The sequence below is a fragment of the Tauraco erythrolophus genome, chromosome Z, assembly GCF_009769465.1.
Source record: "Tauraco erythrolophus isolate bTauEry1 chromosome Z, bTauEry1.pri, whole genome shotgun sequence".
NCBI classification, from domain to species: domain Eukaryota; kingdom Metazoa; phylum Chordata; class Aves; order Musophagiformes; family Musophagidae; genus Tauraco; species Tauraco erythrolophus.
Genome location: NC_141496.1, coordinates 25798639 through 25823041, shown reverse-complemented (window position 1 = coordinate 25823041; position 24403 = coordinate 25798639). Strand labels below are relative to the sequence as shown.

At 37.5% G+C, this 24403-nt stretch overlaps 1 protein-coding gene across 3 annotated transcripts in view; it reads right to left on the bottom strand.

Moving 5' to 3' along the window:
* The window catches only part of CWC27 (CWC27 spliceosome associated cyclophilin), a 129672-nt gene that overhangs the window by 90807 nt on the left and 14462 nt on the right, over positions 1 to 24403 (bottom strand). Inside the window, exons 8-10 of one of the 3 annotated variants that reach the window (XM_086628814.1) lie at positions 23794 to 23873; positions 20533 to 20566; positions 16373 to 16548 (exon numbers count right to left, since the gene is read on the bottom strand). In XM_086628814.1, the coding sequence (XP_086484940.1) occupies positions 16373 to 16548; positions 20533 to 20566; positions 23794 to 23873 (290 nt within the window). The remainder of the gene's footprint in view (positions 1 to 16372; positions 16549 to 20532; positions 20567 to 23793; positions 23874 to 24403) is intronic. The other 2 variants (XM_086628815.1, XM_086628816.1) reach the window with 2 other exon arrangements.

Here is a 24403-nt window from a genome sequence, read left to right as displayed (position 1 = left end):
GTTGAAGAGGGCCAGGCCCAACACGGACCCCTGAGGGACGCCACTCGTGACCAGTCTCCACTTGGACATCGAGCCGTTGACCACTACTCTCTGAGTGCGGCCATTGAGCCAATTCCTTATCCACCGAGTGGTCCATCCATCAAACCCATGCCTCTCTAGTTTAGAGAGAAGAATGTTGTGCGGGACAGTGTCAAAAGCTTCGCACAAGTCCAGGTAGATGATATCCATTGGTTGACCCTTGTCCACCGATGCTGTCACCCCATCATAAAAGGCCACCAAGTTGGTCAGGCACGATCTGCCTTTGGTGAAGCCATGTTGGCTGTCACCCACCACCTCCTTGCTCTCCATGTGCCTTAGCATGGTTCCCAGGAGAATCTGCTCCATGACCTTGCCAGGCACAGAGGTGAGGCTGACCGGCCTGTAGTTGCCCAGGTCCTCCTTGTTTCCTTTTTTAAAGATGGGAGTTATGTTCTCTCTCTTCCAGTCATCGGGGACCTCGCCAGACCGCCATGACTTCTCAAATACAATGGCCAGTGGCTTGGCAACTTCATCCGCCAGTTCCTTCAGGACCCGCGGATGGATCTCATCAGGTCCCATGGACTTGTGCACCTTCAAGCTCCTCAGATGTTCCCGAACCTGCTCTTCAAGTACAGTGGGTGGTGGTTCATCCTCACAGTCCCTGATAGTTCTTTCCACAGCTTGGGTGGTAAAACAAGAGGCTTTATCAGTGAAGACTGAGGCAAAAAAGTCATTGAGTAACTCAGCCTTCTCTATGTCCCGGGTAACCAGAGCACCAGTATCCTTCCGGAGGGGGCCTACATTCTCCTTGGACTTCCTTTTGTCCCCTACATACCTATAGAAGCTTTTCTTACTGCTTTTTATATCCCTTGCCAAAGTCAATTCCTTTAGGGCTTTAGCCTTCCTCACCTGATCCCTGGTCACTCGTACAGCTTCTCTGTATTCCTCCCAGGCTATCTGTCTTCGCTTCCACCCTCTATTAGGCTATCCTCTTCATTTTCAGTTGGTCCAGGAGCTCCTTGCTCATCCACGCGGGCTTCCTGGTCTTTTTGCCCAACTTATTCTTCATCGGGATGCACCTCTGCTGAGCTTGGAGGAGGTGCTCCTTGAATGTGGACCAACTTTCCTGGGCCCCTCGTCCCTCCAGGGCCGCCTCCCACGGCACTTTGCCCATCAGGTCCTTGAAGAGGCCGAAGTCTGCCTTCTTGAAGTCTAGGGCACAGAGCTTGCTGTATAGTTTCCTTGCTGCCCCATGGATCTTGAACTCCACCGTGTCGTGGTCACTGCAGCCAAGGCTGTCCTTAAGTTTCACATCGCCCACCAGTCCCTCCCTGTTGGTGAGCACAAGGTCGAGCATGGCACCCCTCCTTGTCGGCTCCTCTATCACCTGCAGGAGGAAGTTGTCGTCCACGCATTCCAGGAACTTCCTGGACTGCCTGTGCCCTGCCGTATTGTCTCTCCAACAGATGTCAGGGTGGTTGAAGTCCCCCATGAGGACCAGGGCTTGTGACTGCGAGGCTGCTCCTATCTGGCTATAAAGCGCCTCATCTGCTCTGTCCTCCTGGCCAGGTGGCCTGTAACAGACCCCTACCGTAACATCCCCTATCCGTCCCCGTCCTCTAATCTTGACCCATAAGCTCTCTGTCAGCTCCTCCGACCCCAGGCGAAGCTCCACGCACTCCAGCCGGTTGCTGACATAGAGAGCGACACCCCCTCCTCGTCTCCCCTTCCTGTCCTTTCTAAAAAGCTTATACCCCTCCATGTTGACACTCCAGTCATAGGAGTCATCCCACCACGTCTCCGTGATGCCAATAAGGTCGTAAAGAAGCTAAGGGTAAGACAAATGAAAATTCACAGACTAGAGCCAACTCCACAAAATTGTGTATTTTGTACCACTGTTTCTACTGCAATTAATAGTACTATCTGTTTTACCGGAGTCCTTCCCGCATGTAAGATGCTCTAATATCCCTGAGAGTAACAGATGACTGGATAGCCATTCTATAGAATCAGCCAGCCCTTTAACATCTTCTTGGTAATAAAGGCAGTCTCTACAAAATGCCATACTCTACAGAAGATGGCAATACCTGGTCTAGTTATTAGTAGAAGTAGCCTGGGACAAAGACTGTTATATCATGGTATTCTCCAGCAAAACAAGAGAAACTACATGAATTCACCAAACCAGTTTTCTGTCAAGTCTTCATTCATAGAGACACCTATTTTCAACTTTTAACATATTATAATACAAAAGAAACATTACTTTCTAATAACAATTTTATTTAAAAAGATGCCCTAAACATATGATATTTGGCCTTGATACTTTGATATACCAGCATCTTTAATGTTATATTCAAGGTCTAGGGAAATACAAAGAATAAACAGCTCTACAGAGAAAAGGGTTATGGTACAGTTAAACTAGGGTTATTTGTAATTTGCTGCCAAATGCTTCAATAAAAAATAGTATCAAAGAGGAAAAAAAAAAGTTCTTAACTTGGCCTCAGATGTTATTTTAACAAAAACTACTTTTAAATAGAAAAGTTATCATTAAATAACCATTGTCCATTTATTTATGACAACAGACACCGCTGAAGTGTATATATAGGCATGTATCTTTGAGCACATATAGAAGAAAAACCCTGTATTTCTAAACTTTATGTTAGGGATTAAAGTCTAAAAAATGGAAAAGGACTAACAATGTAGGAAAAAAAAAAAGATTCAATAACTCTTTCTGTTCTCTGAGAAAGCCAGATATGACGTCTAACGATTAAACATTTTTCTGTCTTCTTGAGTAACACCAAAATAGAAAGAACGGCTACCAAAAATTAAGCAGTACAAAAAAAGCAACAGGGCTATGCAATTTCCACCCAAGAGTTTTTTAAAAGAGGTTTCTTAGCCATGGGTAACGCTGCTTGAGAATAACACAGGAGGGAAATTCCAGAGAAGTAGGGGGAGAAAGAAAGTGGGGAAACCGTAACGCTATATCACTATTTATAACGAGAAAATACAACTCAGAGATTATAAGCCTGACATTGAGAAACTCTTCTTGAGCAAGAATAACATAACCATTAACTTAGAACCATTAAAAAATTACTTTATTTCTACTAGTTGTGGACATAAAGAAAAGAGAGACTGCCAAACTACCTTGTGTGAAGGAAGAAAACATAGCACAATTTCTGACCAATTTTACCCAAGAAAAAGACTGGGAAAACAGTAAAATGCCACAAAGGGAAGGTTAATGCTCAATCTACTTAATTTATCAAAAAAAGTTCAAGGGTGATTTTGTCACAATTTGAAAATTAAGACAAAAGTGGTAATAGGCTAGAAAACCAGTGAAAAGGGGTTTAACAGCTCTAAGATGAGCCAAAAGGCAAACTGAAACTAAGTAGCATTTTATTTAACAAGAAAGGCACTTACCAAAGATATTTTTAGTGGAGTATCTTTCAGTATAAATCTCTACATTAAAATGGGATTTTTTTCCACCAAAAGATAAGAGTGAGATAAAAGAATTTAAGAGTCTTGTGTGTTCTATTAGGTAAAATACCGGATTAAATGATCATAGCAAGCTATTCTGCCTTATCCTCTCACAGTCCAGGCTTTTTGGATATTTTCCATTCTCATTAGATAAACAGCTTCTTCTCATTAGAAGCAGATATACCCTTATAAGGACTCAAGTTGGGTTTTCTTTATTCCTGCTGACACAAACTCTATTCAGAATCTTGATTAATATATCTTAGATCTTTTTGCAGAAATAATCAATGCAAGTGCTTGTGATGATAATTTTTACAAAACACATTTCTGATAAAACATCTAAAACAGTTTTTCATGTTTGCAATCATTAGGAAACTCTACTACATTTGCCATGCTTAAACTTACTTTAAAGTCAAGTGATCATAAGAAACAGAAATCAGTTTGTATACACTTTTTATGGAACAGATACACTGAAATTCATTAAAGTTACAGCTGCTGAATAAAACAACCCTGTGTTTTTTCTCAGAAACAATCCATTTTATCTACATAGCTTTGCCTTAATTACGTGCAAAGAATTCTGATCAAAAAGGGAATATTTCAGTCTCTACATACTCTTGACTCTCAACCAATAAAAAGTCTGCCCAACAATGAATCTCAAAAGTTTGTTCCTCAAAATATAATTCCTAAAATTTATTGTAATACTTATTACCATGTTTAGTCAGTTTTACTGAATTCAGACTCTGAACTAGTAAGACTATTAATTAGAGAAATTACGACACTTGCACCAAAAGGTTGGAGCATCTAGCTTGTAAGTGCCATGTTTTACTCCCTTGTTCTCCAACAAACTCCTGTATTTTCAAAGACAAAAATTTGAGTTGCATGAAATTATCCAATTTACCACTCATTTCAACCAAGTAATCCCACAGAAACAAAACGGAGGGGAAAAGAAAACAAATTACAAATTCTGTACTAAAATGTAGCAGTAAAGATACATTCACTCACAAACAAAAATCTTAATATTGTTGATACTTTATGATGAAAACATTTTTCATAAATATCTATGATGAGTATAGTTTATACTCAGGGCACTGAAGTGTGTTTATGAGTATGTATGTAATTCATAAACGTAAAAATATCACTCTAGAAGACTATAGCAGAATATCAGTCATACTTACTATCCTACCAACAGTCTCAGTAAGGCTGCCTTCCAGTGCAATACAGGCATGTTTTTGAAGGAGATAATAATTTTTGTTGTCTCTATGAGCATAAACTCATAAATGCACAGTGCCATATGTTAAGATCTAATACTATTTACACTAGTGACATTCAATACAAAATTCAAGAGATCATCACAAAGAGGCAGAAACGAATACATACCATGGCTGGCAGCATGTCTATGTTAAAACCACAGTTGACCGACTAATAATTAAAAAAAATAAGTTACACATGCTTTGCAAGTAAACTGCTTCATTGCTTGAGTGAAGTATGTGTAATTTTAACCGGGACAGTATGCAACCATTTATATCCAAAATAAATTTAAAACTGTGAAGCTTAACAAATAATGGTAAAATGATTGAATCTAAATGATATTATTAATAGCGTTACTATTTCTTGCCTACCTACATGAAAGTTTAAATTGTTCATGTGGAAAGCAGAACACCATGTCATATAATCACACTCGCCTTTGAAAACAAAAACCCGATGCAAAAAACCCAAAACAAACCAAACAAAATTAAACTGAGTAACATGAATTTCTTTATAAGAGATTTTGCAGTAGCAGCACATAAATATTTGACAATACATCTGAAAATCCATCAACTAGTAATAAAATACCAAAAAAACACAGACTGCAATTGCAACTACTACCATTTACAACAAAGATTAGGCCATTTATGGGAGAAACAGAACACACACATTGCTTTAACTTCTACAGAATCTGCTACATAATTTCAACTTAAAACAAAACTACAGCCTTCTTACTCTGAGAGTTCACAAATGTGAGGAAACAGTACTATTATCATGCAAGAAATCAGAAAGAACAACTGAAAGACTTCTGTAAAACTGGATTTGTAAAGTTCAGTGCAAAACTTAGTCCAGGAATCTTAACCTATAAATATGGTCCACAATAATCCATTCAGGAACACTTGACAGTGTTAAAGACAGAGACCAAAAGAACAGTGTAATGCTCAGAGTTTGGCTTGTTCCTTTCTTTTATTTTTTATTTTTTTGTTTGTTTGTTTGTTTTAAATATTAACCATAGAGAATAGATTTCTAAGAGTAAAAATGCATATTTTACAAAGCATCTGCTTGGAAAAGTGAGGGTCAATGTGGTATATTCTGGTCTTCAACTCTAGAAAAACACCCCTGCTTTTTTGCTTTTAAATATAAATATCAAATTGTCTATTAAGCTAGAAGAATAAATGCCTTCAAAAATTCTGAATTTGATTGCTAGAAACAATGAAGAAAGATTTATGAAGAATCATTTAATCTGAAATAGCATTCCTGAAATGGCAATCTATAATTAGTATAAATGTATCTGTGAAAAACCTTGAATACATCCTCTCAAAATAAAAGAAGCAGACTAAACGCAACCACCACCATCAGCTATCGACGTACCTCTCAAATTATTTCCTTCACTATTTTCAAAGAAAACAGATTTAAACATACTGGCAAATAAATTCTTCAAAGTTTCTTCAAATATTATATGCCCACATTCAGAAGAAATATGTGAAAAATATAAAAATATAAAAATATAAAACTAAGACGATAAATGATCTAGTTATAAATACATTCACAAAATTTAAACATTTTTATACAGAAAAACAAATTATTACTGTACTTGACAACAGACACCATTTAACTTGAAAATTTCAAAGTGATTTTAAAAAGCTGATGTATTACAAATTAAATAACAACCATTTTACTATGCAAAAATCTTTTAATCAGAGTAAATATTCTTAAGTGGAATTCAACTCTAATTTAATAACAGATTGCCAGCAACAATTGCCTCCTCAAATAATGTAAACTGCTGTGAAGAATAGCTAGCAAAGAAAACCAAAATGAAAAATTTACAAAGGAAATGGGAATGTAAATGATCTTCAGTACACCCAACTGTTCAAGCAAAGTGACAGTGGTATGAAAACAGAGTAGAAGCCTAACAACAGTAGGGAAAGGAGTAAAAATTTAGTTGATTAAAATTCAGCTAGTGGTAAAGAATTAGAAAATGATATTGCTGTACATACACAGCAGTAAAGGAAATATGCTCCTCGAAAAGGTCCTGCCTGTACAGTGGCTTGCTTTGGAAAGGTTGCTTATATACTTGTGGAAGAACACCACAGGAAAGACGGCAAAAAACCCACCCAGAATAACAAAGATAAAAGATGCAAAAGGAAAAGTTAATTGCCCTAAACTGCACAGTTCTCACAGAAAGAGAGCTGAGCTCCTCAGCTGAGCAAAGTTGAAGAAAAAAAGAAACGTGGAACATCACTGTTGATTTACATAGGAATCTACATCAAGCTCGCCACTAAAATAACACGGTAATGCTGATAATGCTTTGATTAGAAATTGAATGTTTCAGGCTGAAGAGAAAAAGGGCTTAGAAAGGCAAGAATTTTTTACAATTCTTCCCCAAAACACGACAGAAAATCTGTTATCCCACTTGACAGCAAAGATGATAGGTGGACTTCCAGGCAAATCAGTGAAGATGCGTATTCAAAAAATTACCAGTGTGTTAAGTGTTACAAAATAGGATGGAGAATAATATGAAATATGGCTTTTTATCTAAGAAAATGTAGTATCTACAATCTTGGAGGTTAAAAAAATGTTGTAATCAATTCAGTAGCAGTCATTTTTAACATCTGAAAGACTTCCAAATCAAATCTGCTCAGCTCACAAAGTTTCTAACTAATTTTGTTTTGTTATTACCAAACTACAACTACTACTATTAACTACTAACTATCAAAAATGTAACACAACAACTTTTCAGGCAAGAAATAACCAACATGACTTGTTATATGTTATATTAAAAATACCTATTAATTTTTTGGCTCTGTAGTAAAGGCATGTAAAATAATAAAAATATTGAATCATGCCACAAGTTGACTGTCTAGAGACAAACAGCAGGTGTGATGAGCAACAAAAATGAACATACTGTAGTCATCCTTCATTGTAGTATCACTTTAAGATGTACTGCTCATATTTACAAAAAATGTATTCTATAATAGAAACAAAAACCTAAAAATGTCTCTTCCCATGCTACTCAACTTTGTTGAAACAAAGAAAGGAAATGAAGCATGAACATTTAGCAATTAAAAAGTACATGGCTATACCACTGTTAAATCCGCCTTATGTTACCAGGAAAAAAAAAAAAAAATCACATGTGCAGCTAAACAAATGAGAACACTCCAGCCCTTTGAAATTATATCTTGCCCACAATATAGTGTTAACAATTCACTGTATAACAAGGATTACACATTCTCACCTTCCATCATGCTAACTGCATTTTCACGGGTCATCTACGCATCCTTTTTTCCAGGTGAATAGACAAATGCACACACAAACTTAACCTAAAAATACACTGACTCTTGCCAAGTAGCAGCAGGATGAAATATACCACAATAACAATTCTGTCTTTGTCCCAGGCTAACACTATACCTATTAACACGCTTTGATGCTTAGCCAAGAAAAATCTCAGTGTTAGGATTCTGGGTTTTGTGCCCAAACAATCTGTGTTTGTGTTTAATATAGTACAGTCTGCTTCTAAGTTACTGCCAATCATTAACTCTACAAAGGGTATGTCTGTATTAGTTTTCTTTACAATGAACATCATTAAGGTAAAGAACACAGAAAAATCTACATTATTTTGAAATTAATAAATAAATCATGCAATCCATAGCACTAAGCAAATGGTCTTATTCAACAGTTCTAAAGAAGAACGGATAAAACTTAAAACATTACACTTAGCTAAATCAAATATTACTGCTTTCCTTTAAAGCAAATTAATCTGACTGAAGTGAGTGATACCTCATGCATTGAGGAAAAAGTATACAAAGCAAAAGAAAACATCAATTAAGTATACTCTAAAAGCATTAGTACTATGATACTAATAGGAGGAGGAGATGAGAAAAATCCCAATAACAAAATGACTTGACAAAACATATAAGGATTAAAACAAAAGCGAGTATCATTCAAGGTTCTAGTCCCAGCAATATGCCATTCCCTTTTCTAAGACTGATGTGGAGTGTGCGGTGGCCAGAAGGTCATGCACAACTTCTACAGCACTAAAATTTGCTTAAAAGTCTCTTGTCTTTACTTCTGGCCCTTGCTTTTTAGTTGACTTTTGATTTGATTTACTGGCATCATATAAGGGATCTATTTTACAAGGAACTCCATAAGCAACTGTAACACTCTCATTCAGGAAAAGAGTAGCAAGAGTAAGTGGCTAAGGGGACAGGAAAGGAAGGCAATAGTCTCTCGAGATAGCCTTACTTTAAACCAAAAAAAAAAAAAGTTCCTCAATCCCAAGGGTAAGGACTTTCTCTGTCCTTTTAGCCAAAATATTCCTTCCTCTCCTTTATCCTTCATACCATACAATGATTGCCAAATTCCAGTCCAAAGGAATTTCAGTGGTTCTCAGGCTTATTTTTATGAACTTTTACTTACATTAATAGTTTCACAGAAATGATTGAGTCATGTAAACATCTGCGGAAGTGAGCAATTTCCATGCGACTGTAGATAAATAGCAATTTATAAATTAGCACTTTGGTTTCAAATCCATATCAAATTTATACGCCGTGATAAGTCACAAAGCATACACAACACACAGAAATTCATGTGGAAGCCTATCAAAACAAACATCTGTACATAGGTATGACTGTAGGATATTATATGGCCTGTGGGTGAGTCTGCGTATGGTATAATTACAAAGTTAGGATATCAATACCAAACCAAAAGATTCAGAAACCATTTCCTTTCTTTCAGACGCTCTTGAAATAAATAGGACTAAATCTCTTTATTTCATTCACTCCTTATATCTAAAGTGAATTTTTGTGCATGTGATTTTCTAGTTTAATGTTAGCCACAGTCAAGATCAAACGAAGCACCATAAAAATATCTAACATCCTTTTTCTGGGGATCTAGTTTATAAAGACACCTTCACAGACAGACACACGTACACGAAAAGTTTCATTTATAAATTATAAAGATGTGGAAGTTTATACTTTTCAAAAGCCGTAAGTCTAAAACAGCTGCTACATTAATCAGACACACACTCAATCAAACTGGAATTTAAAGAATTAATTCTTTTAAGCATTAATTTAAAAGAATACATCAAAGTAAGTTCCTACTTCAGATTTCTTCATGAAAGTCACATTGACTTAGCTTACACCAACGCCATTCCCACTGGGTTCTGATATTTAGACAATGAATTTCCATCAACTTGTGTCTGTGCTTTTTCTCAACACAAGTAGAAAAAAAAGTTTTCCCTTTTCTATCAGGTGGCTTCAGCTTACACACATCTCCTTACTATAGCTGTGGCAATAAAGCACAGTAGACATGTTCTCTTAGGTAACATAGACTTAGAAGTATTTAGGATTCGAAACGGTTCCACCTTCAAACCACTGGAGATATGCCTAAATCACAACCAGTACAATGCACTGTCAGTGTCAATTAGACACTATGCTGTACAATAATACCTAAACTGGAAAGACATGGTTTTGATGGATGGACCACTTGGTGGATAAGGAATTGGCTGGATAGTTGCACTCAAAGAGTTGCCATCAACGGTTCAATGTCCACATGGAGGCCAGTGACGAGTGGTGTTCCTCAGGGGTCAGTACCGGGACCAGTGCTATTTAACATCTTTGTTGGTGACATGGACAGTGGGATCGAGTGCACCCTCAGCAAGTTGGCAGATGACACCAAGTTGTGTGGTGTTGTGGACACGCTGGAGGGAAGGGATGCCATCCAGAGGGACCTTGACAGGCTCGAGAGGTGGACCTGTGAGAACCTCATGAAGTTCAACAAGGCCAAGTGCGAGGTCCTGAATATGGGTCAGGGCAATCCCTAGCACAAGTACAAGCTAGGCGGAGAATGGATTGAGAGCAGCCCTGAGGAAAAGGACTTGGGAGTGCTGGTGGATAAGAAGCAAAACATGAGCCGGCAATGTGCGCTGGCAGCCCAGAAAGACAACCATATCCTGGGCTACATCAAAAGAATGGTGGCCAGCAGGTTGAGGGAGGTGATTCTGCCCCTCTACTCTGCTCTTGTGACACCCCACCTGTAATACTGCATTCAACTCTGGAGTCCCCAACACAAGAAGGACATGGACCTGCTGGAGCGGGTCCAGAGGAGGGCCACAAAGATGATCCGAGGGCTGGAACACCTCTGCTATGAAGACAGGCTGAGAGAGTTGGGGCTGTCCAGCCTGGAGAAGAGAAGGCTCCAGGGTGATCTTATAGCAGCCTTCTAGTACTTAGAGGGGGCCTACAGGAAAGCTGGAGAGGGACTTTTTACAAGGGTATGTAGTGATAGGACAAGGGGCAATGGCTTTAAACTGAAAGAGGGGAGATTTAGATTAGATATAAGGAAGAAATTTTTCACTCAGAGGGTGGTGAGGCACTGGAACAGGTTGCCCAGAGAAGTTGTGGATGCCCCATCCCTGAAAGTGTTCAAGGCCAGGTTGGACGAGGCTTTGGGCAACCTGGTATAGTGGAGGGTTTCCCTGCCCATGGCAGAGGGGCTGGAACTAGATGATCTTTGAGGTCCCTTCCAACCCTAACCATTCTATGATTCTATGACAGTAAATGTCTAAAGCTTCACGACATGATTTATTTTACCCCTAACAAGCAACACGCACATGAGAAAAACTAGGAATGCATAGAAACGGCAACATAACTACTATTAATTACAATAGTAGTTAATAGTAACTACTACTATTCCCATTCATCTCCTTATAATAGTCAATGATGGCTTGTAACCCACAAGAAATGATTACTTAGTTCAACTGCAATTCATAGGATTTTCGGCGAAAAATAAACAACAGGAAATGCAAACACAGGGTTAAATTCAAGTGACGCTAGCTACTCAAAAAGGAAGTCAGCTTTTCTTCCTCAGTAGTTTAGCCATTCTAAACACCTACTTCATACGGCTATTTAAAACATATCCACTATAAGGACACAACTGGAATTGTTTACTGTACAGTGAAAAACTGTGCAGTCCGCTGTACTCTACTCGCATAGCGCATATCTTCCAAACAAGAAGCAGTGAAAATTTTTAAAAGCTGCTACCAGAAATGTGTAGTACCCGAGCTCCACCTACAGGATGAAAGCAAAAGTAAAACCTATTTGTAATTGCCAAACTAAAAAGGACTGTTTACTCTGAAGTCTCTAGACGATCATCTCAAACCACTGCCATTTTACAAACTGTAAATGCTGATAATTTTAATTACTATTGCAAAGACAGAAAACACTTCTATCCATATAAATCCCATCATGTAAACAGCTATTCTACACTTTGAAGTTGAGGTTTAGACCTGTGGAATTTTTCTAACAACTTGCTAGAATGAGTAGGAAATTGTTTTTCTCAAAGTTTCCTATCCAATACAAAATTGGAAATTGTCTTAAATTATTTTTTAAATGTACACAAAAGGTTCAAATGCATACTGAAATGACTAAAGTTAACTTCACCATTTGAGTACTCCAAGTATGATTGGATTTAGAAGTGGCAATGGATCTCAGTACCATGAATTTAAGGTGTATATTTTTTCCATATTATTTCTCTAAAACAGATGTGCAAACTTCTGACTTCACAAATGGATTTCTATTAAAAGAAACAGGACTCATACAAATGAATACAGATTTGTAGAAAAAGTCATGCATGTTAAAAGACAGTATTCTGAAAAAATATTTTTAGAAATGCAATTATTCTATTACCACATTTAAATATCTGATGAGATGAAGAATTCTGATAGATAACAGATGTTTCTTTGCCCTCTGATATGTTAGGACACATTACCCTTCAAGCTATGTACAGTGGATCCAACTTTTTGTTTGATATTTGTACCTCCCACACCTCTGCGTGCTCTGATCAACACACACTTGGACTACAGTGGGTGGTGAAGTCCCCTAAGAATATCATCAATCATCTCCAATACACTTACAAAAAAGTCACTATTCCAGACAATGAAACTTGATAATGTTTATATTACTTTATCTCAAAGTTAATAACACCTTATTTAAAACAAACAATACCATGCCTTTGATTTTCATGCCAGCGGATGCCAGACAATTATTTGGAAAACAGTAATTCTAGGAATTGATGTTACTTGTGGTACTAAGCAGTGTCTCCCAAGGTTATGGCTCCCAACTGCTAAAAATGCATCCAGTAAAACTCTCTTCTCAGTTTAGATAACACCCTTGGCTACTGCCCTGAAAGAGGAATAACCACAAGCACAGCACATGGACCATCCACATGCTGAGCCAGCAGCTTACAGAATTCCTACACAAATGTCTCTGAAAATGCAATAAAACATCATGCAAGCTTGGGCACACAGTATCTCATTCCTTAGGGTATGCTCTAGCTTTGTGTTCCCTTCATGATACAAAACTGCTAATACACAGGCAAATTTGTCTCTAGCCGTCATCCCTGTAAAACCCAACAGACAACTAAACAGATGGGTGGACCCATTGTTGGACAGATAGGCACACAGTAAGTACGTACAGAGTCCAATGTCTTTTGCTATTCTAAAGACGTTACTGGGCTGCCATGCACCTGAAGGCACTTTGCAGAAAAAGCCTTTCTTGAAGAACTTCTAAATTTCTGAATCCTCGCCTCCACTATCTGATACGGTTATCTAACATCAATCTGAAACTGTCCAATCTCCATAACCAAGAACAGCTCACTGACTCTGAGAAGCTTATGCTTATTCTGTATTGGAGAATGTTATGGGTAACATGACAAACATTATTAGGGTGCAGGATTAATCAATCACTGAAGGCAGAGGACTGAGAACCAGGAATTATTTCTTTCTGCACTCAAAAAACTAGTAATCAGATTTTGGGATCCAATTTATCCATCATCCTCCTTGATCTCAATATACTTCCTACAGACCAGCTGTCTACAGCAGAGATAGTACAGCCACCAACTTCCAAAGCAGCCACATTGCTCAACTTCAAAGACGGCAGAAAGGAAAAACAGGAGATAGATTTTTAGAAGATATCTTGTATATGACCTCTGAAATAATACCTAGTTATACCTAATACAGTCATGAAAACATGGCACTAGATTTCACGTAGTGTGATTTAGGTGCTCTTAGAGAGAGAAAATAACAATGAAAACCAGAAAACAAATGCTCATGGAACAGAGTTTTATGCTGGTGTACATTACACTACACAGTTCTACAAACAAGATCAGGTTTATGTACAGGTCCAAAAGAAATAAATTAACATCAGTTTATGGATCTGACCACACAAATCTTGTTGACTACATGAAGTTTGCCAAAGCATGGAAGTTAGTTGCCTTGCCTGTAACTAAAAGTAAAATCATATGACAGGAAAAATTAATGCCCATTTAAATTACAGATTTTGTTTACTATATCCTCTTATATTATCGTGCTGGATTTTTGTGTCAAAGGCTCTTGCTTATTTATCTCCAGCTATTAAGTGTATCGGCTCTTCTCTTCGGCAAACAAAACTGTGAGGAACTTTGGAAGTAACATCATCTAGGCCTGAAAAAGAATTGACTGGAACCTACTCAGATTTGCTCAAATTACAAAGCCATCTGTACTGTACCTGGTGCGCTTCTCAGATTCAAATCAATACTGGAGAAAGTGTAGAAAAGGACACCGAATTTCCTGCTTAAATCCCACAAATATTCTATTTTCTGGAGCTATTCAGAACTTATTAAAGGGGTTAATAAAAATTATTTTCTTTTCAATGTTCTCACTAGGCTTTTCACTGCTCCAAAAAAGGTAGCAACACTTACAGTTGGTATATTTTAATATACCAATATTGAAAGATTACCTAAAATCAATGCAAGTGTTCCCATCACTCTAAATGCATAATTTGCTTCTAAAGATATAGGCCACACAGAGTTAAAAACACCACCTCATGTGGAATGCTCAAAACTTACTAATCTTGCTTTTAAAATCATTATCAAATTCTTTCAGTAAAAATAATCAGATTGATATCCATCAAGTTGCAAATGTCAGGGTATTATTTCCCTTTTCTCTTAATAATTAGTTTTTGTTTTACAATTAAGATAATGATGGAATGCTCATCATACTGACAACATCCCCGTCTTCAAAAAGATATAGTTGTTTTTACGGGTAGATAAAGTCATATAAAACCAGAATAACCTGCAAGAGGTACAAGTCAAATATGTGAATTTCTGATGACTGAAAAACAACTACTATTTTTGTTTCAGTTATTCTTTGTTTTCCAATCAAAGCTTCAATATATATTTTATCTCAAAGTGTACTATTATTACAATAAATTTATCTTCATGTGTCTTGACTCAAAGGCTTTACTTCCCAGTTATTAATAGGGATAGTAATTGCTATGGAACTTGTGAAGAGTTTATATTGACTACCAGGTATTCTGTCACAAACAGACTGAACTGGATTCTTCCATGCTGGCAATATGCCTTGGCCATTACATATAATACCATAACCGTGGTGAGGGTAAAGAGAAAAAAAAAGAAAAAAAAAAAAGAAAAGGAAAAAAAAGAGCAGGAATGGTTCAGTTCAGAGGAAACTGTTGTGGGACAGAATCTAAGACAGCCACTGCAAACATATAATTCAGTGCACGTAAAGCCTGAATAATTTCATCAGGCAATTATTATTATTTATGACAACTATGCAGAGTTATGAGTACAAAACCTAAATCACCTTTTTGACGTTTTGTCCCCCAATTCCCCAGTAAGTTTCACTGAATAAGTAAATTTGTACATTGAACATAATAACTGCAAAGACTTAATTGTTCAGTAACTTCTGGAGCCACGTTTATTGAAATACTGGACAATAATTCCCAATAAATTTGCCATCAGCTCCACTACACATCACCTGCATACATGACGAATGTGTATATACGAATACATAAATGTTATTAAGCAGAAATTCCCAAACCAGCTCTGGAAGAAAGGCTGCCAAGACTCAAGGTTCCAAGAAAACAAATTAACTCACTGAAAATTGAGTGTTAATCAGTACAGATGTTGACAAAGGCTGGCACAGCTATATTACATGACTGGAACTCACACTTTATGTCTGTAAAGAGCTGAATACTGCTACAGAAACATAACAATTTGTCTAGAGCTAGTTTAATAATTTGAATACAGTGTTACACTACTGAACACAGACACATTCCAAACCTCTAAGAATAGCTCTAGATTGTGTTTAAAAACTGATGTATCAATTGCAGTGTTTAAAAACTGGTACACTGTAAGAACGACTACTCTGTTAAACCAGACTTTAATGGATGACTAGGAAAATTTTACTTTCTGTAAGTCTCAGTGGTGGATGACAACCGTGTTATCACAGATAAAGAAGTGACAAAACTCAATCTTACAACTCTGTAGAAAGACAAGGTAAAGCACGATAAATACATATAAATATTCTTAACTTATAACTCACAGGGAAATGCAAAACTTCCATACAAAGTATAAATTAAGTGTTCAGTGTAACAAAACATAAAACTTAGCTGTCTGGCTCAAATTGCCAAATGAAACTAAGAAATGAGAACACAATAGGCAATTTCATCTTTCACAGCTGGAGGTGTGCAGGAGGAATAATTTTTATGTAATACTAACCTATCAATGTAGTAACTGCAAAACCAGAGTTAAGCGGAAAAATCTAACTGTAAATAAGCGTAGGGAAAAAAAAAAGCACAATACTTACCTGCGACTAGTTGTTTTCTTTTCTGTCTTAGCTTCTTCCTCTTGAAGTTGCTGTTTAGCATTTTCACTTGCATCAATTTTCAGCTTCTTGGCAATGCGTTCTTTTATTTGAAATCTCTCATTGCTAGCAGCTTCACCTTCTACACTATCAGCATCTTCATCATGTTCTTCTTCCTCCTTTATTGATTCAAAATGACAAAACTCCTTTAGTCTTGGGTTTTTTTTTAACCAAAGAATGTTGAATATGGAAAGTTTTCCTTAGAAAGATAATCTCTTACCAAAAAAAAAGGAAAAATACTTCATTTCAAAGCAAACTTTTTAAACAAATATCTCCTTGCTTGCTTCAGAGGGAATAAAAAATTAGAAATACGATAATTAAATATTTTTTCATACACAAATTACATCTTTTTTGTATGGCTTAAAAAACTAAACAGTCTATTCTGGACTGTAAATCCTTACAGGTCTGCAGAAGACCTCATAGCAATGTAGTATTAGCTTGGTCGTTGTTCACAAATCCAAAATCACAGCAACACATTAAATATTTTCTTCATTTTCCACTAAAAGAAAAACAAAACTTAGTAAGAACTTCCTGCCACAGGGCTATACTACAGTCATGATGGGATGGAAGAAGTTTTCCCTATCAGTCTCTGTGAGGGAATTTACAAATACTGCATTGATCAAAAGAGGCTGTGAAAATCTGTGGAATCAATCATCCTGACTTGCTACACCGGTGCTATGCTTCCAGGCCTAGCAGAGGAAGGCAAAAGGCAATAAATAAACCACCTTGGTTCAAAGACATTCATTCGGAGGGAGAAAAGAGTCATTCCTCTCAGCAATGAAGAAGCAGCCTAACTAGAGCAAGGGACTGAAGTTTGACTACTTCCTTCCTTGAAGAAGGAAGCCTGTATGAATCTTAACGGAAGGACGCCAGCTCAAAGACTAGATGACGCATTTTTTGTATTTATTTTGGAGAGATGCTAATTAGCTTAAAAAAAAAGCCTAAGAGGCTATGTGATTGTAATTTCAACCACACAGACAGAAAGGATAGACTCGAAAATGGTATTCCAGAGGACTGTACTGTAACCAGAAGACTGCCAGGATGTCAGCACTTAGAAAGGAACATCCTAAAGATAATGCCCATATCCTGGATCTGACTGACAGGTAGGAGGAAGAGTAGCATGAAGACCATGTCCATAAACATAGAGGGAGATAGGGGAGAAAAATAAAAGTAGCAAGACACACAATTATGGGAACGGAAAACAAAAATCAAGAGCTGGATTTCCAATGTTGTATTTGAGTCCTGTTTAGGAATCTTCAGATTACGATACTTAGATTTTAGATTTAGATAAGAACAGTCAGGAATAAAAAATGAAATCTGTGAATATTCAGCACAGTAAAATAACTGAATATTTTGTCAACTAAGTAACTGAAAGGTTGTTGTGGGGGTTTTGTCTGCTCTTTTTATATAGGGGAAAGAAAAGTGGAACAAGATGAGCATTTCACTTAATTTCCCAGAAAGTTATTGTTTGACACAGGAGATAATGAAACCTTCTGAAGGATTTGCTTACTTGATAAATCATTAGGGAGACAGGATGACAACAGACCTTAATGGCAAGGGGCAGAAACCATAAAAGGAACATGACAAGACTGTGTTCAAGGTGTTTAACAGCTAAGGGTAAAGACAGGCTCCTGGTGGAGATTTGGCTAGGGCTTAGGTAAGAGCATTTCACTGAAACAGAAAGAGTTGGATAGGAGAATCTCTAGAATAAAAATGGACAACTCTAGACAAATCACAATTGCCAAGTAGCAACCTAATCAAAAATTACAGAAACCTAAATAACAGGAGCAGGCATCCATGGGTGGTATTTTAAAATGGGAGACACAAAATGTTTCAACTTGTCCAAATCAGCTGAATTCTCTACTTCCTGAATTTTCCATTCCCCTCACTCTGCACAGGATTTCACCACTTTTCTTCTAAAAAAACACTGACAAAACAAGATATAACCTTCCTCTTCAACCCCTTCCCTCCTGCAACTCTACTCTTTTCTCCTGCCGTCTCCTCATTCAGTCCCTCTTCTGTCTCATTAAATCCATCAGATCTTGTATCTTCTAGACTCCCATTTTTCTGAAGTCTCATTACCAACTAACATATGTAACGCATTTCCAGCCAGCGTGGGCTACTCGACAACTCAGGAGGGAAGTGGCTGCTCAGCTGGATGATGGTGTTACCCTAGTGACACAGAAATGCAAAACTGTCTGCCTGGAAGCTGTACTAGTTTTTGCCGCTGTTGTTAGCCGGATGGAGTTGCCCTATTCTTCTCTTTGCCCTGCAAATGAAAATGTAATGAGAGATTTTGTGTCAGAGTGACTAATGGCTACAGTATGTAACATGATTTTGCCATTTGAGAAGATTATTGAATTGGGGAGGGTAGATATCAAGCTTTATCTATCCACAGTACTACACGAAACTTACTGTTCAGTAAGTAACTGACAAACAGGGAAAGGAAAACAAGTTGTGCAGAAAAGGGAAAATGGAGGAATGTCACTGGTAGGGAAAAAAAAAATTCAGTCCTGTGAACACATTTCATATGTTTTCATTAATGACTTAGGCACAAAAAGAGGTTTAACAAACAGCGACGAGGCACTGTTAACACAAAGGATCTTACTCTGAAAGTATGAAATGTATGACCTAGAGGACTGAGGTAAGAGAAACAGTAATAGCACAAACAGCAAGGTCAGGAGCTTAGGGAATAATAACAAGAGTTTCTCTTACACACTAGGGACTTGTTATTTGGGGCAGGTAGGGAGATCTGGAAGACTTATTTGCTCATAGGATGGCTATAAAACTACCAATGTGTTGCAATGGTGTAAATGCGAAAGTGATCCTGTGAAGTGTTACTAAAATAAATCCAAGAGAGATGATAAAATACTAGTACCACTTTACGAGGCTCAAGTAACTGCCTGAAATGCTAGATTCTAGCTAAGATCTTTCAATGAAATGAAATCAAAGGAAAGCACCTACAGGAAAACAAAAAAAAAGTCTATTTCCTACTTGATGACACTGTTATAACAGCATTTGGATTAATGTGGCTGAATAAAAAGATTTAAATAAATATACCTAACACGTCACTGTTCTATATTCCTCGAAGCCAGTCCACTTAAAGTGAACAAAGCTATTTAAACATATGAAGAATAATTAATTGAACACCATTCCCAGAACCCTTCTAACACTTAAATGCCCTGCACAGCGGGAATTACAAAGGAGAAGAGTCTAATAACCTGAACTCAAACTATGTTTTGTGGAAAAAAAAAACAGCAACCAGGGTAGAAGCAGACTGGGTTTTTTTTTTTTTCAGAAACAAGAACAGGATAGACTGTGTCTTTCCTTCACTTACACAGTGCATCAACTAACAGCACAGTACCTGTGCATGGTGGATAGATACAGAAAACTACTTTTCAGGATTCAGTTTGGGTAATAAGAGATTACATTCCTAGTCACATATTACATCTTTGTCTCAACAGCAACTGAAAGGGGTTTCCTCATGACCTGTGGCTGGAGGCAAAGACATACTTCAGCTAGCAACCTACTCTACACCATGTATGACAATCTCCTTGTAATTAAAATAGCCTCCATGTTCAGCTGAACGTGACCGCTTGGTTATTCAGATTTCTGGTCTTTCAGATGTGACAGTCTTTATCAATACAATTTAAGTGATAAGTATTCAACGAAATTTTGTTTCCTTGAATCAAGAAACCTTTCCAACAGGACTCTCACTTATACAGAGATTTCGCCTCAGACATTGGAGCTACACCATTATTCACAAGAAACTTAATTTTAACTTTTTTTTTCAGAAGCAATTTCAGGGCTTTTATTAATGGTTTGTCACTCCATACATAATCTAACCCATATACTTAATCTACTGATGGAAATATCTGGCAAGCAGTTTTTATAAAATCCAGTAGCTAGTACGCAGTAATAACTGCTGTGAATGTTCACAATGGCCAAACCTTAGAGCTCTGAAAGAGCCTCCAGCCTTTTGCTGGAAATCTGACTTGAGCTAGTTTTCAAAAACCTCTAAAGCAGCATTTGTTCCCCTAAGAAAATCTAATACACACACAGTAAAAAACAAAGACTTATTTTTGTAAAAAAATGTTTCTTACCTCACTCAAATCCCTTTCTTCACTTGCTGCTTCACTAAAAGAAGAAAAATAATCATAACTACTTAGGAGTACCAGAGAAGATTTAAAATACTGTTTAAAAAAACTAAATTAAAAAAAATTGTTTCGTTAGCTACTTAAAATTTTAGTCAACCTAGTCATTTATATCATCCTCACATTCATCTTAAAAGTATCAATTAATAATATTTTCTATCATGTGACTGTAATAATCCTTTCTAATTAGAAACGTTTAAAATGACAGGATAAACCCACAAACTTTCATACAACAGATAAATTCTAACCACATCTTGAGCTATCCAGACAAAACACTAATGATTACAGTTAAGAGAAAAAAAAACAAACAACAAAACTCACTTAAGATGGACATTTTTGATCTCATATATCAAAAAATTTCTAGCATTTCCTTGCAAATAGTCTATATTTTTGGAAAGCCTTCTTTACATAGGCGTTTGACATGCACTATACTGACAATCAAGATTAACATCAAAATTTTCATTCGTTATACAGCTAGAGTTTATTGTATTAAAAAAGGAATCCATTTGAATATACCAAGGCTAACATATCCACTCTTAATTGTCACAAACTAATAATAAAGACTCTTGAAGATTTTTCTATCCTGCAATTTAAGAAAGAAGTTATGTTAGAGAAACAAAGTAAGAAATATTAAAGGAGTCTCCAAAGTCATGGCTTTGATGTGTGCTCTAAGCCATCAGCAAGTAATCAAGGTCACCAAAGAAACCGTGTATTTTTCAGAATAAATGGTGTTAATTTCATTTAAAAAACTAATCCAGAAAACTCTCTGTGGAAATATTTCTTAACAGAAGATGATAATTCAAAAAAAAAACAAAACCAAAACCACATCTGTATATACAAAAGAAAATATAATGCATCCAGGTCTGTAATTCTGATGACACTCCTGAACAAGCAGAAGCCACAGTAACAGTCGAAACCTGCTTGGGATTTGTGACAAGGCCATAAAGGGAACTGACTTGCCAGACTCTGGGAGTGTTTTGAAGGGGCTACACATGGTTGTGGATGATCTCTCAGATATATTTGGAATCACATGACATCTCTAACCAAAGGTTTTTAAGGAAACTAAGTAGTCCTAGGTGATGAGAAAGTCTATGCATGAATAAATAGATGGTTAAAAGACAGCAAACAAAAGTAAAACGCGAACAATCACTTCTTGCAATGGAAGAGGATCAAAAACGTATATCCATAGTAGTCTGTGTTGGGAGTTGAACTGTTCAGTGAGCTCAGCAACAAAGCAGGCAAACAGCCAGGACACTGAGCTTGTTGACAATACTAAGTTACTCAGGATAGTAAAGCCAAGAGCAGATTGAAGAACTGCAGAATGACCAGACAATAAAATGATAGTTTAAATTTGAAGTAGATAAAAGTAAAGCCATGCACATGGGGAAAAGGAGTCCCACGCACAGAACAATTAGCTCTCAGCAGACCATCACTGATCATGATTCGTCCCTCAGGGGTCTGCACTGGGACCAGCACTGTTTGATATCCTTAACAATGACACAGACAGTGGGATCGAGTGCACCCTCAGCAAATTTGCAGGGAGCACCAAGCTGAGTGGTGCAGTTGTTGCTCTGGAGGGACAGGATGACAGCCAGAGGGACCTGGACAAGGTCCAGAAGTGGGCTCATGTGAACCTCATGAAGTTCAACAAGGCCAAGTGCAAGGTCCTACACCTGAGTCAGGGCAACCTCCAGCATCAATACAGGCTGGGAGATGAAAGGATTGAGAGCAGTGCTGCCAAGAAGGACTTGGGGGTACTGGCAGATGAAAAGCTGGACATGAGTCAACAATGTGCACTCACAGTCCAGAAAGCCAACTGTATCCTGGGCTGCATCCAAAGAAGCATGGCCGGCAGGTCGAGGGAGGTGATTCTGCTCCTCTACTCTGCTCTCATGAGAGCCCACCTGGAGAACAGCATCCAGCTCTGGATTTCTCAGCACAGCAAAGACACAGACGTGTTGAAGCAGGTCTAGAGGAGGGCCACAAAAATTATCAGAGGGAAGGAACACCCCTCCTATGAGGAAAGGCTAAGAGAGTTGGGGTTTTTCAGCCTGGAGAAGAGAAGGCTACAGGGAGACCTCATTGTGGCCTTTCAGTACTTAAAGGGGGCTTATAAGAAAGATGAGAACAGACTTTTTAGGAGAGCTTGTAGCAATAGGACAAGGGGTAATGGTTTTAAACTAAAAGAGGGTAGATTCAGACTAGGTATAAGGCAGAAATTTTTTATGATGAGGGTGGTGAAACACTGAAACAGGTTGCCTAGAGAGGCTGTAGATGCCCCATCCCTGGGAACATTCAAGGTCAGGTTGCATGGGGCTCTGAGCAATCTGATCTGGTTGAAGATGCCCCTGCTCATTGCAGGGGAGTTGGAGTACATGACCTTTGAAGGTCCCTTCCAACCCAAACTATTCTATGATAAGCAAATTCTTAGAGTTGATGTATTTTCATGGAATTGTCTAGCTCAATACTCAACAATGGTTAAAAAAGCAAATCAGAAGTTAAGTATTATTAAAAAGAAATAGAGAAGAAAATAGAGACCATCTTTATGTAAGCATACAGATTTACAAGTCATCTCATTTTTAATATGTTCTTTAGATTTGGGAAAAAAGGTATTTTAGAACAAAACCAGGATTGGGAAGAGCAACAAGAATAACCACAAGTACAGAACAACTTCTGTGTCAAGAAAAGTTGAGTAGGCTTTAAAATTTTGGCTACAAAACAAATGGCCTAAGAAGTGACTGTGGTAAAGAAAGGCATAAAAGGACTGACTGCTCATTGCCTGCTCCAGCCTAAGAGTTAGAATTTATTTATGACGCCAGTAGCAGTCAGATTCAGAACAAAAAGGGGAGGTACTCCTTCCTGCAGCGGACAGGAGGGTGTGAATGCAAACAATATTGCAAGAGACTTTGAGGAGAGCTCTATAAATGATCGATAAATCACATCAAACTCTGGCAATCCCCTGAGGTGAAAGTGGATGGGACACTACCCAGGTAAGCGTTATGCTTGCCCTGCTTTTGTTCTTTGTTGTGCATCCACTGATGGCCAATGTTGGTGACAGCATAGTGGGTCAGAGGAATAGTTGGTCCAATCCAGTATTGCCATTCTTAATTACTTAAAGAGAAACAGACAAACACTGAGTATACATGATGTTAATCAGGTCTAACATCCTGAAAGTAAATCTATTCTGGAGAGTGGAAATCATATATTAACCTTTTGACAGCAGGAACTGAGCTTAGATGTGGATCATCCTTCAGTAGATCATGACTACTTTTACTTTTCCCCTTCATGCTCTGTTAAAAAAAAAAAAAGGTGTTATAAATTTCAGTGTTTGAGAGAATAGATGGTGAAAAGAGAGAATGGTAAGAAAAAGATAACTTGTTTCTTGTTAGCTTTAGCCTAACCAGTAAGCATAAACACTTTTAACAGCAGAAGAATTGAGAAGGCATTCCAGAAAAAGGAGCATCACACTGACCTCATGGATTTAAAAATTTTGCACTAACAATGCACTTAATTTTAAAGGAAAGAGGAAAAAAAAAAAAGAGATTGCTTAATCATTGCAATTTTTACATATCATAAAGATACACTGTCTAGCACATATATACTTGAGTGAATGAAGAGTTACGAACTTGACTTTCTAATAATGGCATATGACAACTCTAAGAACTACCATGTACAAAGCTGTACTTATCAATTGGTAGAAGACTAATTAGGCTCCCGGAAAAACAAAACAAAACAAAACAAAACACGAGAATTTAACAACCTGCAATACATCAACCTGCAATACATCATGCAGAAATCACCCACTGAAGCAAGCAGTGAA